The 17,089-nt window shown below is 44.7% G+C and overlaps 1 protein-coding gene across 1 annotated transcript; it reads left to right on the top strand.

Annotated features, from left to right (window-relative positions):
- Positions 1–8,885: 8,885 nt before the first annotated feature.
- LOC119921740 (glutamate receptor-like) lies at positions 8,886–13,698 on the top strand. Its single transcript, XM_038741793.1, has 4 exons — positions 8,886–8,925; positions 11,606–11,749; positions 12,726–12,839; positions 13,415–13,698. Exons 1-4 carry the CDS (start codon positions 8,886–8,888, stop codon positions 13,696–13,698), a joined length of 582 nt encoding a protein of 193 aa, XP_038597721.1.
- The last annotated feature ends 3,391 nt before the right edge of the window (positions 13,699–17,089 follow it).

Genomic DNA, 17,089 nt, shown 5'->3' with positions numbered 1-17,089 from the left:
GCACTCAATAAATGATTGAATGAATGAATGAAAAATGCTCCAAAAAGTTCTTCATGCAACAGCAGATTAGAGTGGGAAAAAGATGAAAGGAGGAAACCAGAGACCAGTGAGGCTTTTTAAAAAAATTAATGGTATTTGTTGTAAGTGGTCATTTTTTTCCAGGTACTATAAATGGGTAGATGCATGGTAATCTGGTTTTTACATAGCTTGTATCCCATATGGACTCCCAACTTGAATCCCCGTTTTACAATAAGGTAACTGAGGCATAGAAAAATTAAGTGACTTGCCCGAGGTCATACAGCAGATATTGACTCTGACTCCTAGGCCCATCCTCTATCCACTAGGCCTCACTGCTTCTCAACTACACTATGACTAGAGCTTGGATCAAGGTGATAGGAATTATGTGGGGAGCAGCTAGGGCAAACCCAAGAAATTTATGCAGAAATAATAATAAGGAATTGAACAATAGTTTAAATGTGATTGTGAGTTGAAGCTGGCTCCAGGGTTTTGGATTTCCGGAAAAGAACAGAACACAGATGGGCAAATCAGGGGTTGTGATTGAGAAGGATGATAAGAAGTCTGGTTTTAGACATGTGCAGTTTGAGATGCAAGAAGTCCTGGAGAGAACAGAGATATGGAATTGATGAGAAGTGGAGCTGGAGTGTTAGATTTGGGAGTCATCTGCATAGATGTAGTGACTGAGGCCAAATGAGCAAATAAACTCTCCAAGAGAATTACCACAGCATAAGAGAATCCCACAGTCAGCCAAATAAATGAAAATGAAATGTGGTGGCTCATGGATTAATTGATTAATTCATTCAATCAATCCTATTTATTGAGCACTTACTGTGTGCAGAGCACTGTACTAAGCACTTGGGAGAGTACAATATAACAATAAACAGATACATTTTCTTCCCTCAATGAGCTTACCATCTAGAGTCAAGGAGACAGACATAATATAAATAAGGAAATTACAGATTTGTACATAAGTGCTGTGGGGATTCATTCTTTCTTTCAGTTATATTTATTGAGCACTTACTGTTTGCAAAGCACTGTACTAAGTGCTTGGGAGAACACAATATAACAATAAACAGACACAGTCCCTTCCCATAATGAGCTCACATTCTAGAGGGGGAGACACACAGTAGTATATATATTTAATTTATTGATACATACAGACAGACAGACATGATGATGATGGTATTTAGATAGACGTGCATATGCATATGCACGTCTATCTAAATACCATCATCATCATGTCTGTCTGTCTGTATGTATCAATGAATAACAGATTTAATACCATATTTGCTGTGGGGATGGGAGGAGGATGAATGAGGGGAGCAAGTCAGTGCAACACAGAAGGGAATGAGAAAAGAGGAGAGGAGGTCTTAGGGAAGGCTTCTTGGATGAGCTGTGCCTTCAATAAGGCTTTAAAGTTGGGAAGACCAATTATCTGTCTGCTATGAGGAAGGAGGACATTCCAGGCCAGTGGTAGGATGTAGGCAAGAGGTTGGCAGCAAGATAGATGAGATCGAGGTACAGTGAGAAGGTTAGCGTTAGAGGAACGAAGTGTGTGGTTTGGGTTGCAGTAGAAGAGTGGCAAGGTGATGTGAGAGGGGGCAAGGAGTTAGGATGCTTTAAAGCCAATGGTAAGGAGTTTTTGTTTGATGTGGAGTTGGATGGGCCAACTCTGGAGTTTCTTGGTCTGAATGTTTTGTAGAAAAATGATCCAGGCAGCAGAGTGAATTGCTGAATCAGAGGATCAGGGTCAGAGGGGAAGGAGGAGATTTGGGTAAATAATGCATAAATAAAAGTCTTAATAGTGTTTCAATGTCAAAGGAAGCTTAGGATTCCAGGAAGATTAAGACCAAGTACAACTTGGAAAAGAAGAAAGTTGATGGAGAGGACATGAAGGCAGTTGTTTTATAAGACCCATTCCAGAATTTTAAACAAGAATGGGAGCAGGGAGTTGGAGACTTTTTTAGAATGTTGAGATGTGGACATATTTGAAAGCATAGGGGAGGGAGCCAGCAGATACAGAAAGGTTGAAAAGGGGGGAAGGAAGGAATATTTTTAGAAGATGAATGGAAAGGGTCAGAAGTGCAAGTACAGAAGATAATTTTAGAGACCTAGTGGGTGTCCTCCCTTTGCTAAACAACTGGGAAACAGGGGAGAGAAGAAGAGGTAGTTAAAATGTAATGTTTTATAGAGGAATGTGAGCAATTGAAGAACCTTAGTCTTGCTGCTTCAAGATTGAAAACGTGCATAAGGGAATGATTATAGTTCTGCATTTTTCTTCTCTTCTTGTCTTCTAGTCATGTTCCTTACTGGGGCAGTGGAAAGGAAATGAGTCTGTTACATTGTTATATTGTAATCGCTTAGTATAGTGCTCTGCACACAGTAACTGCCCAATAAATACAATTGAATGAATACACTCCCAAGTGATTAGCACAGTGCTCTGCATATAGTAAGCACTCAGTAAATATGACTGGCTGGCTGGCTGCCTGACTGACTGACTGACTGCAGTAGTGGGAAGCACTGTGGCCTAGTGGATAAAACATAAACCTGGGAGCCAGAGGGCCTGGGTTCTAATGCCTGCTGTACTACTTGGTACTCTTAGTACAGTATTCTGCTGTGTAATTTTGGGCAAGTCACATAATTTCTCTGTGCCTCATTTTCCTCAACTGCAAACTGCAACATAGGAACTCAGTACCTGTTCTCTCTCCGCCTTAGACTATGCACCCCATGAGAGGCAGGGACTCTAACCAGTCTGATTACCTTGTATCTACCCCAGTGCTTAGAACAGTATTTGCCACATAGACAGTGCTAGAACAAATACCATAAAAAAGAGTGAATAGGTGAGAGGGTTGCATTTCATTGCAACAGAGTAAAGTATGGATTGGAGTGGGGACAAACAGGAAGTGAGAAGGCCAGCAAGGAGGCTAATAATAGTAATAAAGGGGGGGCTAGGACAAGTGGTTTCCCAAAGATCAGGGCAACCTGTCTGTGTATTGTTTAAGGCTGTTTATTGTTGTATTGTGCTCTCCCAAGTGCTTTGTACAGTGCTGGGCACAGTAAGTGCTCAATAAATACGACTGAATGAATGAATGAATGATCACAGTAAGCCCACAAAAAACCACTATTAATTGATTGATTAGGCTAATGATCAATTCTGTTAGGAATTCTGACAAATAGTGGCAACAAAAAACTTGCAAAAACATGAGGACTAACATTTAGGAATATACCCATCGGGTTTCATTTACTTTTCTGTCTACTTTTCTAACTTTCTTTATAGAAATTTGGTCATTGATTGTCTAAATCTGTATTTGTCTGCTGGTAGTCTATTGTGTAATTTTCACTGTTAATGAATACCACTTTCTAACTGGTTGTTGTATGAAGTTGGTTTAGAAACAGAGCCCTTTAAAATTCAGTAAATCCCCCCTACATATTCATTTATGAGATTTTGTAAAAAACAATTTTGTGTTCACTAGATTGGTCAGTAAAAACGATTTAAAAATCCAGACCCTAAAATACGTGTGACATCATGCTTGCGAAAGTGATCTGCAATCTGACAATTGCATTTTTCAGTCCCCTTTTTGTTGAAGTCAGATAAATAAGTGTTTCTGCATGGGATCCTGACCTTCTCATCTCAACTGATGTAGAATAAAGTTGGTGTGGGAGGACTTTAATGTTGCAAGAAGTCATTAGACTAGGTAGCTGAAAGTAATTATAAAGGTTAGAAAAACGTGTAGTACCATGTTACTAGATGGGACTGAACAGTTTAAAACTACACAGTCCAGAATAAAACAGATTAATGGACATTCTTTCACCCTTCCATCTTTCCCAGCAGAATCCCAACTTAAAATGGGTTATGATTCCCAAACCTACATCTCCAGCCCTGAAATCTCTCCTTCCCTGCAATCTCACAGTTCCTACTGCCTTCAGGAGATATCTACTTGGATATCCTGCTAACACCTCAAATTAGACATGTTCAAACCTGAACTCCTTATCTTTCCACTCAAACACTGTCCCCCACCTGTCTTTGCCATCACTGTAAACAACACCTCTATCTTCACTACCTCAAAAACCCATGAACTTGATGTTGTCCTTGACTCATCTTTCATGTCATCCACATATTGGGTCACCGAATGCCGTCAATTGTATTGCCACAACATTGCTAAAATAAGCCCTTTCCTCTCCAGCCAAATTGTTACTATGGTGATTCAGGCACATAATCTATCCCACCTTGACTAAGCATTTATTCATTCATCCATCCATCCATCCATCCATCCATCCATCCATCCATCCATCCATCCATCCATCCATCCATCCATCCGTTCATCCGTTCATTCGTTCATTCGTTCATTCGTTCATTCATTCATTCATTCATTCATTCATTTATTCATTCATTCATTTCCAAGTGGGAAGGCCTCTTGGAGGAGATCCATTCATTCAATCATATTTATTGAGTGCTTACTGTGTGCAGAGCACTGTACTAAGTGCTTGGGAAGTACAAGTTGGCAACCTATAAAGATGGTCCCTACCCAAAAACGGGCTCACAGTCTAGAAGGGGAAGACAGATGACAGCGGAGGAGAGTAATTGTCTGTTGGATAAGAAGAGGGAAGTATTCCTACCTCACCTCTCTTCTCACCTTCTACAGCCCAGCCAGCACACTCCACTCATCTGCTGCTAACCTCCTCACTGTGCCTTGTTCTCGCCTGTCCTGCCGTCGACCCCTGGCCCACATCCTACATCTGGCCTGGAATGCCCTCCCTCCTCACATCCGCCAAACTAGCTCTCTTCCCCTTTTCAAAGCCTTGCTGAGAGGTCACCTTCTGCAGGAGGCCTTCCCAGACTAAGCCCCCCATTTCCTCTGATCCTCCTCCCCTCCCCATCACCCCTCCTCCCTCCCTCTACACTACCCCCTTTCCCTCCCCAAAGCACTTGTGTATATTTGTACATATTTATTACTCTATTTATTTCACTAATGATGTGTATATATCCCTTAGTGCACTCATTCACTCCCTTGGCTTGAGCTATCATCTCTAGGCTGATGACACCCAAATCCACATCTCCACCCCTGTCCTCTCTTCCTCCTTCCACACTCCTTTCTCCTCCTGCCTTCAGAACATCTCCATCTGGATGTCTGCCTGCCATCTAAAACTCAACCTGTAGAAGACTGAGCTCCTTACCTTCCCTCCCAAACCTTGTCCTCTTCCTGACTTCCCCATCACTGTGGATACCACTACCATCCTTCCCTTCCCACAAGCCTGCAACCTTGTTGTCATCCTTAACTCTACTCTCTCATTCACCCAACACATCCAATATGTCACCAGAACCTTCTGGTCTCACCTCCACAATATCGCCAAGATCTGCCCTTTCCTCTCCATCCCAACCACTACTTGCTGGTTTATCCTATCCCAAATGCATTACTGCATCAGAACTCCTTTCTCATCTCCAATCCTCCTGTCTCTCCCCGCTTCAGTCTGTACTTCACTCTGCTGCCCATATTGTCTTTCTGCAGAAGAGCTCTGGGCATGTCTCTCCCCTCCTCAAAAATCTCCAGTGGTTGCCTTATCAACCTTCATATCAAGCAAAAACTCCTCTCTCTCAGCTTCAAAGCTCTCCATTACCTCACCCCCTCCTACCTCACCTCCCTTCTCTCCTTCTACAGCCCAGCCCGCAGCCTCTGCTCTTCTGCCACTAACCTCCTCACAGTACCTCATTCTCGCCTGGCCGGCCATCGGCCCCTGGCCCACATCCTACCTCTGGCCTGGAATGGCCTCCCTCTTCATATCTGCCAAACTAGCTCTCTTCCTCTCTTCAAAGCACTACTGAGAGCTCGCCTCCTCCAGGAGTCCTTCCCAGACTGAGCTCCTCCTTTTCCTCTACTTCTCCCCTTCCCATCACCCCCCTCACTCACTCTGCCCTACCCTCTTCCTCTCCCCAGGGCACTTTTGCATATTTGTACCTATTTATCACTCTATTTATTTTATTAGTGATGTGTGTGTACCTATAATTCTACTTATTCTGGTGGTATTGACACCTGTCTACTTGTTTTGTTTTGTTGTCTGTCTTCCCCCTTCTAGTCTGTGAGCCCTTTGTTGAGTAGGGGCTGTCTCAAATGTTGCTGATTTGAACTTCCCAAGCACTTAGTACAGTGCTCTGCACACAGTAAGTGCTCAATAAATACAATTGAAGGAATATATATCTATAATTTTTTCCATCCATTTTGATGGTATTGATCCCTGCCTACTTGTTTGGTTTTGTTGGCTGTCTCCCCCCTTCTAGACTATGAGCCTGTGTTGGGTAGGGATTTTCTCTATCTGTTGCTGAACTGTACTTTCCATCATCATCATCAATCATATTTTTTGAGCGCTTACTGTGTGCAGAGCACTGTACTAAGCACTTGGGAAGTACAAGTTGGCAACATATAGAGACAGTCCCTACCCAACAGTGGGCTCACAGTCTAGAAGAGGGAGACGGAGAACAAAACAAAACATATTAAAATAAAATAAATAGAATACATATGAACAAGTAAAATAAATAAATAAATAGAGTAATAAATACGTACAAACATATATACATATATGCAGGTGCTATGGGGAAGGGAAAGAGGTAAGGTGAGGGGGATGGAGGGGGGGAGAGGGGGAGAGGAAGGAGGGGCTCAGTCTGGGAAGGTCTCCTGGAGGAGGTGAGCTCTCAGTAGGGTCTTGAAGGGAGGAAGAGAGCTAGCTTGGCAGATGTGGAGAGGGAGGGCATTCCAGGCCAGGGGGATAATGTGGGTTGGGGGTTGATGGCGGGACAGGCAAGAATGAGGCACGTTGAGGAGATTAGTGGCAGAGGAGCGGAGGGTGCTGGCTGGGCTGTAGAAGGAGATCAGGGAGGTGAGGTAGGAGGGGGCGTGGTGATGGAGAGCCTTGAAGCCGAGGGTGAGGAGTTTCTGCGTGATGCGTAGGTTGATTGGTAGCCACTGGAGATTTTTGAGGAGGGGAGTAACATGCCCAGGGCATTTCTGGACAAAGACAATCCGGGCAGCAGCGTGAAGTATGGATTGAAGTGGGGAGAGACAGGAGGATGGGAGATTGGAGAGGAGGCTGATACAGTAGTCCAGACGGGATAGGATGAGAGCTTGATCGACCAGGGAAGCGGTTTGGATGGAGAGGAAAGGGCGGATCTTGGCAATGTTGCGGAGTTGAGACCGGCAGCTTTTGGTGACGGATTGGATGTGAGGGGTGCACGAGAGAGCACAGTCGAGGATGACACCAAGGTTGTGCGCTTGTGAGATGGGAAGGATGGTAGTGCCGTCATCCCAGTCCACTTTCTCCTCTCCAATTATCTCCTTAACCCCCTTCAATCTAGCTTCTTCCCCTTCACTTCATAGAAACTATCCTCTCAAACAACGTCAGTGATCTCCTTCTTGTCAGATGCAATGGACTCTACTCCATCTTGATCCTCCTCAACCTTTCAGCTGCCTTCAACACTCTCGACCTCCCCCCTCTCCTGAGAATGTTATCCAACCTTGCCTTCACTACATCTCTTTCTTCTCCTATCTCTCTGGCTTCTCCTTCTCTGTCTCATTTGCAACCTTCTCCTTTGCCTCCCATCCCCTAATGTTGGGAGTCCCTTCAGGCTCAGGACTGGGTCCCCTTCAATATCCATCTACTCCCAGTCACTTATAGAACTCATTCATTCCCATGACTTCGGCTATTATCACTATGCACATGTTCCCAGATCTACGTCTCCTGCCCTGACTTCTCTCCTCTGCAGTCTCTCATTTCCTTTTGCCTTCAGGGCATCTTTACTTGAATGTCTTACTGACAGCTCACATGTAGCATGTTCAAAACCGAACTCCTATCTTCCCTCCAAAACCGTGTCCTCCTGCTGCCTTTCCCATCTCTGTCTCATTCAGCCCACATATTTAGTCTGAGACTAAATATTCATTCATTAATTCATTCAATCATATTTATTGAGCACTTACTGTGTGCAGAGCACAGTCCTAAGTGCTTGGGAAGTACATCAGCAGCACATAGGTACGGTCCCTATGCAACAACGGGCTCACAGTCTAGAAGGAGGAGACAGACAACAAAACAAAACATGTAAGCAGGTGTCAAAATCGTCAGAACAAATAGAATTATAGCTACATGCACATCATTAACAAAATAAATAGAATAGTAAATACGTACGAGTTAAATAAGTAGAGTAATAAATCTGTACAAATACATACAAGTGCTGTGGGGAGGGGAAGGAGGTAGGGCGGGCGGGGGTGGGGAGGTGGAGAGGAAAAAAGGGGCTCCGTCTGGGAAGGCCTCGTGGAGGAGGTGAGCTCTCAGTAGGGCTTTGAAGGGAGGAAGAGAGCTAGCTTAGAGGTTGTGTGGAGAGAAGGCATTCCAGGCCAGGGGAAGGACGTGGGCCGGGGATCGATGACAGAATGGCTGAGAGCAAGGCCCAGTGAGGAGGTTAGCAGCAGAGGAGTGGAGGGTGCAGGCTGGGCTGTAGAAGGAGAGAAGGGAGGTGAGGTAGGAGGGGCAAGGTGATGGAGAACCTTGAAGCCAAGAGTGAGGAGTTTTTGCTTGATTTGTAGGTTGACAGGCAGCCACTGGAGATTTTTGAGGAGGGAATTAAGATGCCCAGAGCATTTCTACACAGAGATGATCTCGGCAGCAGAGTGAAGTATAGACTGAAGTGGGGAGAAACAGGAGGATGGGAGATCAGAGAGGAGACTGATGCAGTAATCCAAGAGGGATAGGATGAGAGATTGAACCAGCAAGGTAGCGGTTTGGATGGAGAGGAAAAGGGTGGATCTTGGTGATGTTGTGGAGGTGGGACCAGCAGGTTTTGGTGATGGATTGGATGTGTGGGGTGAATGAGAGACCAAATCCTCATGGTCGGGAGCAAGCTGATTGAATGCTTTAAAGCCAGTTGTAAGGCTTTAGTGACACTGGTCCTGTCCTAGTTTTCCTTCTGCTTCTCTGACTGCACCTTCTCAATCTGTTTAGCCCTCAGTGGAAACCCTCAGTCAGTGGGGACCCTCAAAATTCAGTTTTGTGTTCCTTCTATTCTCCATTCATACCCTTCTCCTCGGAGAACTCATTCACTCCCATATAGCTTCTATTATCATCTCTTTGCAGAAGATACCCAATTTTCATTGCCAGCCCTGATCTTTCACCTCTCCAGCCTAGGATTTCTTCCTGCCTTCAGGACATCTCTGCTGCCTCTGCTGGAAAGACAGTGGGAGGACAGTTTGTGTGGGGAGATAAGGAGTTCTGTTTTGGACATGTTATCCAAGTAAAAATGTCCAAAAGGCAAGAGAAAAGGCGAGTCTGCTAAGAGGGAGAGAGCTCTGAGATTGATATGTAGATTTGGGAATCGTTTTCATAGAAGTTTATTTGAAGCCATAGGGATAAATGAGTTCTTGAGGGAGACCTGGAACTGAACCCTGAGGGACCCTTCCAGGAGGCCTTCCCAGACTGAGCCCCCACCTTCCTCTCCCCCTCCTCCCCCTCTCTATCCCCCCTCCTTACCACCTTCCCTTCCCCACAGCACCTGTATGTATGTATATATGTTTGTACGTATTTATTACTCTATTTATTTATTTATTTATTTATTTATTTATTTATTTATTTATTTATTTATTTTACTTGTTCTTATCTGTTCTATTTATTTTATTTTGTTAATATGTTTTGTTTTGTTCTCTGTCTCTCCCTTCTAGACTGTGAGCCCACTGTTGGGTAGGGACCGTCTCTATATGTTGCCAACTTGTACTTCCCAAGTGCTTAGTACAGTGCTCTGCACACAGTAAGCGCTCAATAAATACGATTGATTGATTGATTGATTGATTGATTGATTGATTGATTGATTGATTGACTGACCTCTCCAGCTAGATGTTGGGAGGCAATCCTCATTTACAGTCTTCTTCTTTTCAAATCTCCCAAACTCCTTCCCAAAATTTTATTTTGTTTTAGTTTTTTATGATGTTTATTGCTGGTGTTTATTGTGCCAGACACTGTACTGAGTCCTGGAGCAGTTACAAGCTAATCAGGTTGGACACAGTTCCTGTTCAACATAGGACAACCTTATTATATGGATGAGGAGCTGAGCCACAGAGAAGTTAAGTGATTTGCCCAAGGTCACATGGCAGACAAGTGGCAGAACCAGGATTAAAACCTAAGTCCTCTGACTCCCAGCCCCACGCTCTTTCTACTAAGCTACACTGCTTCCTTTACAAATTCATTCATTCAATCATATCTATTGAGTGCTTACTGTGTGCAGAGCACTGTACTAAGCGCTTGGGAAGTACAAGTTGGCAACATATAGAGATGGTCCCTACCCAACAACGGGCTCACAGTCTAGAAGGGGGAGACAGACAACAAAACAAAACATGGGGATTTGTTGTACTCTGTGCCCAAGCCAACTAATAATAATGATGGCAATGATGCAACTGGCAGGGGTGAGAGACTGCAAGTAGTACTGTGCAAATCACTAACACTATATCAATTCCTTCACACAGGTTCTCAATCCAAGTCTTAAGACTAAAGTTCACATAATTCAAAAGGGGAGTCTCCACTGTCACCATTTTTGTGATCTTTAGTAATCTCCTCTGGTAACTTATTCTCACATTTCAGTGGCCTAACAAGAAGTTCTTCAGGTCTATTTTAAATCCCTCATGCTGAAATGCATAAGCAACTTGACCCAGTCATCAGTACAATAAGAATTCTCTAAAGGGATGAAAGGCTAAAGAGTAAGATACCATTTGGTGTCAGATGCACCATGCTAAACATTAATGTGCTATTAAATACAGGAATTGATGTGCTAAGCATTTCAATAGTTTTCACTCATTCTACTCTTGTCTTCTTTCAAAACCTCTATTTTATGTCATCCACGTTAACAGAGGCAAATGCTGTAAGGTCTTTTGAATTGTTGGCACAAGGTGAAGTTTTGCTTGACACTTAAAAATATTAAGGTCACCAATTCCAAGTGCATAGATGACACAGAAGACAGAGGGAGATGGCAAAAAGGAGGGTTAGTTGGTGAAGGCCTCTTGGAGAGATTTTATGTTGTTTTAGTTTTTTTTCAAAGGTATTTGTTAAATTCTTACTTGGCTCTGTACTAAGCACTGAGGTAGATACAAGGTAATCCCATCTAGGGCCCACAGTCCTAATCCCCGTTTTACATATGAGGTAACTGAGGCTCAGAGAACTTAAGTGACTTGCCCACGGTCACACAGCAGACAAGTGACAGAGCGGGATTAGAATTCCAGGCCTTAAGAGCTGGGCTTTATCCACTAGGCCATGCTGTTTCCCATAGATGGAACCATAATAATGCTTTGAAGGTGAGGAGTGTGGTAGTCTAGCCTGTTTGGAAGGGAAGGGAGTTTCAAGGCTACAGGGAGGACTTGGGAAAGGGGATGGGAGAGAAATAGACCAGAGCCCAGTGAGTAAACTGGTGCGAGCAGAGTGGAATATTCAGGCTTAGCTGTAGTGGGAGTTCAGTAAAGTGAGTTGGAAGGCATGAGCTGATTGAGTACTTTAAGGCCGATGGTAAAGAGATTCTATTTTTGGGAGCTACTGAACAATATTTTATATTTTTTCATTCTTCCTTCAGTTGAAATATTAAGGTTTTATTTTCCCTTTTATCTTTCCCTTTCATGTGGAGAAAAGTCTCTCAAATCCAGTCCTTTCAACCCCAGCTACACCTTGGACTACAGTTCAGATTTGGACTTTCAGCCATCACAGAAGTACAGTGAAGGTGTGTTGGAAGAAGTATTGTTTCTAAAAATTCCTGTGAATTTTTGGAAGAGGCCTTCATTTTGGCCTTATCCTTACTGGGTAGAATTGAAGAATTAATTTTCTGCTCTGTTCCCCTTCTGTCATTCTGCTGTTATAAGAAAGCCAAAATGCAATTACTTAATTCTAATAGTATGGTTATAATTTTAAAGTTTTTAATATTTGTTGATCAATATCATTATTGATACCTGTTATTATGAAACTGTTATATGAAATCTTTCATATTGATCATAGAGCTATAATTGTTCATCTGCAGACATCTAGGGATTGGTGAATCTTCTTTCCTGTTTGTGTTCTAATAGACTTTAATGAAAAAATTATTGGATTTCAGAACCTCACCACTCCTCTAACCTTTGCTGTTCCCTTCAGAAAACAATTAGCCCTGAAGTGTGTGTGAAACCCAAAATTGATTATTACTCTGTTACCCTGATGAACACATTTTTCATTTTCTTTTAGTGGAACTGTAAAATTACAAACATGGGTACCCTATTCCCTATTTTGTCCAGTACATTTCATTTCTTTTTTTAAATGGTATTTTTAAGCGCTTATTATGGGCCAACTGCTGTACCAAGCTCTGGCGTAGATTTAAGGTATTTAGGTTGGACCCAATCTAGGTCTCACATGTGGCTTACAGTCTTAATGCCCATTTTACAAATAACGTACCTGATGCGTAGAGAGGTAAGTGACTTACCCAACTTCACACAGCAAACAAGTGACATTCATTCATTCACTCATTCAATCGTATATATTGAGCACTTACCGTGTGCAGAGCACTGTACTAAGCACTTGGGAAGTACAAGTTGGCAACATATAGAGATGGTCCCTACCCAACAGCGGGTTCACAGTCTAGAAGATGGGGAGGAGGAGAGGAAAAAGGGGGCTCAGTCTGGGAAGGACTTTCCCCCCAACTCCCCACTGACTGGCTCTGGCCTGTGCAGATTGGGATCTGGAACTCCTGCCGGGGCCTGAACATGACGGCCAACAACAAGGACCAGACCACCAACATCACCGACTTCCTGGCCAACCGCACTCTCATCATCACCACCGTCCTGGTATGGCCCTCCTCCCACTGGGGACCCCGTCCGCCGGGGCCCGAGAGATTTGGGGAACATAGCAACGGATGCCCCTCGAAGCTGCTGCCATTTCCCACTTCCCGGTGTGGTGACGGAGAACGGGGCGATGCCCCCCGTTTTACCGTTGAGGAAACGGAAGCCCGGAGAGGGTAAGTGACTTGCCTGAGGTCACCCGGCGGACCAGTGACGGAGCTGGCACTAGAGGCCGGGTCTCCTGACTCCCAGTAATGCTGGCACTCTGTCCCATGGGCCAAGGTTTGGTGCTCAGAGGAGCGGGTCTCAATTTCTGGCCCCAATCAATCAGTCGTATTTATTGAGCACTTACTGTGTGCAGAGCACTTTACTAAGTGCTTGGGAAGTCCAAATTGGCAACACATAGAGACGGTCCCTACCCAACAGTGGGCTCGCAGTCTAGAAGAAGAGCCCCAGCAGGGGCTCCATGTCCAGCTCAGGAGTGGGTGCAGTGGGGGAGAAGGATTTGTGTGTGCCATGCTGGGGAAGGGGGTTGCGTGGCTCATGCAGGGCGGGGGCGTTGATGTACCTGTCCCCTGCAGGAAGACCCTGTCGCCTACAGGAAGACCCCTATGTCATGTACAAGAAGTCGGACAAGCCCCTGTATGGGAACGACCGTTTTGAGGGCTACTGCCTGGACCTGTTGAAGGAGCTGGCCAATATCCTGGGCTTCACTTACGAGGTCAAGCTGGTGTCCGACGGGAAATACGGGGCCCAGAACGACCAGGGGGCGTGGAACGGCATGGTGAAGCAGCTGGCCGACCACGTGAGCCCACCCAGACCCGTCCGGACGGGGGAGCCGGGAGGACAGGGTGGCTCGTGCTAGCCAGAGCCACTGGCCCAGCCCCCGAGCCGGTCCCATCCCTGGTCCAGAAATTCATTCATTCATTCAATCGCATTTATTGAGCACTTACTGTGTGCAGAGCATTGAACTAAGCGCTTGGGCTCCCTTCAAAGCCCTACTGAGAGCTCAGCTCCTCCAAGAGGCCCTCCCAGACTGAGCCCCATCCCTCCTCTCCCCCTCCTCATCCCCCCAGCCTACATCCTTCCCCTCCCCACAGCAGAGCTGTCCTTAGAATCTGATTCCCAGGCCCATGCTCTATCCATGAGGTCACCCTACTTCTCTTAGTGAGTATTCCATTAAGTTCTGATGAGGAAGGTTATTGTGACATAGTTTAGTGTCTTCATTTGTTTTGCCTAAAATAGGATAATGTTGTGCCGAGAATTAGCGAGTGAGACCCAGGTAGAAATTTAGAAGTGGATTTTATTAGCGCGCGTCTGCAAGGGGCCAGGGACCCAGATCAAGCAGCCCCGATCCCACTCTCACTGTGTCTTTTATTGAGTTACAGCAACATGGGAGGGAGCATTTAGGAATTTCAGGAATCCAATTAGGACCAACAGGATGCTGTAAATTCTGTTTTTACTGCCTTGTAAAGGTTGTTGTTATCTGCCATATGGCCTTGTATAAATAGGTGTGTAAATTCTGTTATCTTCTGTTGTCACTGTCTTGTCAGGATGTCATCTGACCTACGACCTTACATAGATAAGTGTTACTTGTTTAATGGCCTTGAAGGCATCTGTTGCAGACAATACAAAAAGGAGTTGTTCTCTCAGCCTGCACAAAATAAAGTCAGTCATGTCAAGTCCGCTAGTGGACAACAGGGATGGCTTTTGTCAGGCAGGTCAGGGTGGGGGAGGCCTTTGTTAGGCAGGTTTTGTGGCGGGAAGTTTTGGCGGGCATTCTTCTTCCATGAAGAAGGGTGTACAAAGGGATGGGAGGAAGGGATGGGAAAACAAAATGGATATCAGACAAACCCGATCACAACAATAATGAACAAAATTAAAGCATTAAATATAAATACTCCCTAAATTTTTTGAAATGCTATAGTTTATAGAAAAATTTGTAAATCCATTTGTTCATTTAGAACGTGGAAAGCAAAGATGTTTGGCTGTTTCTGGTACATTGTTGTATTAAAAAACATTTCTCTGCAAACCTAAGTATTTCTAAAGAATATTTCAAATGTAGCTACCAATGCCAACACCTAAGTGGAATATTATGAAGAAAATCAATCAGTCAAGCAATCAATCCCATATTTATTAGCCCTTTACTATGTGCAGAGAACTGCATTTAGCATTTGGGAGAGTACAGCAAAACAGAGTTGGTAAATTTGTTCTGTGCCCATAATTAACATAGAATCTAGAGGGGTAGACAGATGTTAATATAAATAAATGAATTACGGATATGAACACATGTATTGTGGGACTGAGGGAGGGCTGAAAAAAAAACACCCCAAAATCCAAGAGCAAGAATGATGCAGAAGGGGTGGGAGAAGAAGAACTGAGCGTTCAGTCAGGGAAGGCCTTTTGGAGGAGATTGCTTTCAATATGACTTTGGAAGTGGGGGAGAGTGATCATCAGTCAGAAATGAAGAGGCAGGGCTTCCTAAGCCAGAGTGGGACATGGATGAGAGTACATTGACAAGATAGACTAGATCTAGATGCAGTGAATAGATTGTCATTAGAGTAGTGAAGCATATGGGCCGGAATATATCAGCGAGGAAATCAGGGTGGTAAGGAAGGAGGAGACAAAGTGATTGAAGCCTGTTATGAGTTTCTGTTTGATGTGGAGAGAAGCAGCATGAAAAAATGTAACAAAAAGAAGAGAAGAAGCATATGCCTGAGTTACCTCATGTAATAATAATAATAATGATAATAATGGCATTTGTTAAGTGCTTACTATGTGTAAAGCACTGTTCTAAGTGCTGGGGGGGATACAAGGCGAGCAGGTTGCCCCACGTGGGGCTCACAGTCTTCATCCCCATTTGACAGCTGGGGGAACTGAGGCCCAGAGAAGTGAAGTTACTTGCCAAAGTCACAAGCTGACAAGGGGTGGAGCAGGGATTTGAACCCATGACCTCTGACTCCCAAGCCTGGGCTCTTTCCACTGAGCCACTCTGCTGTGATAGCACAGGTCATCAGGGGGTCCCACATGGAGCTCACAGTCTTCATGCCCATTTGACAGCTGAGGGAACTGATGCCCAGAGAAGTGAAGTGACTTGCCCGAAGTCACACAGCTGACAATTGGCAGAGCCGGTATTTGAATCAATCAATCAATCAATCAATCAATCAATCAATCAATCAATCAATTGTATTTATGGAGCGCTTACTGTGTGCACAGCACTATACTAAACACTTGGGAAGTACAAGTTGGCAACGTATAGAAACAGTCCCTACCCAACAGTGGGCTCACAGGCTAGAAGGGGGAGACAGAGAACAAAACCAAACATATTAACAAAATAAAATAAATAGAATACATATGTACAAGTAAAATAAATAAATAAATAGAGTAACAAGTATGTACAAACATATATACATATATACAGGCGCTGTGGGGAAGGGAAGGAGGTAAGACGGTGGGGATAGAGAGGGGGAGGAGGGGGAGAGGAAGGAGGGGGCTCAGTCTGGAAAGGCCTCCTGGAGGAGGTGAGCTCTCAGTAGGGCCTTGAAGGGAGGAAGAGAGCTAGCTTGACGGATGTGGGGAGGGAGGACATTTGAACCCATGACCTCTGACTCCCAAGCCTGGGCTCTTTCCACTAAGCCACACTGCTTCCCTAGATGAGTGGCGGAGCTGGGATTGAATGAATCCAGGTTGAAGTTTGGGGGTTGAATAATAATAGTAATGAAAATAGTAATGATGGCATTTGTTAAATGCTTACTATGTGCCAAGCAGTGTTTTAAGCGCTGGGGGGATGCAAGGTGATCAGGTTGTCCCACGTGGGGCTCACAGTCTTCATCCCCATTTTCCAGATGAGATATCTGAGGCCCAGAGAAGTGAAGTGGCTTGCCCAAAGTCACCCAGCTGACAGGTGGCAGAGTAAGGATTCAAACCCATGACCTCTGACTCCCAAGCTCGGGCTCTTTCCACTGAGCCACTCTGCTGTGGTAGCACAAGGTCATCAGGGTGTCCCACATGGAGCTCACAGTCTTTATCCCCATTTGACAGCTGAGGGAACTGAGGCCCAGAGAAGTGAAGTGACTTGCCCAAAGTCACCCAGCTGACAAGTGGCGGAGTAAGGATTTGAACCCACAACCTCTGACTCTCAAGCCCGGGCTCTTGCCATTGAGACACTCTGCTGTTGTAGTACAAGGTGATCAGGTTGCCCCATGTGGGGCTCACAATCTTCATCCCCATTTGACAGCTGAGGGAATTGAGGCCCA

This window comes from Tachyglossus aculeatus, assembly GCF_015852505.1.
Source record: "Tachyglossus aculeatus isolate mTacAcu1 chromosome Y3 unlocalized genomic scaffold, mTacAcu1.pri scaffold_232_arrow_ctg1, whole genome shotgun sequence".
Taxonomy (NCBI): Eukaryota; Metazoa; Chordata; class Mammalia; order Monotremata; family Tachyglossidae; genus Tachyglossus; species Tachyglossus aculeatus.
The sequence above is the reverse complement of the archived record's forward strand: the minus strand, read 5'-3'. Positions and strand labels throughout refer to the sequence as shown.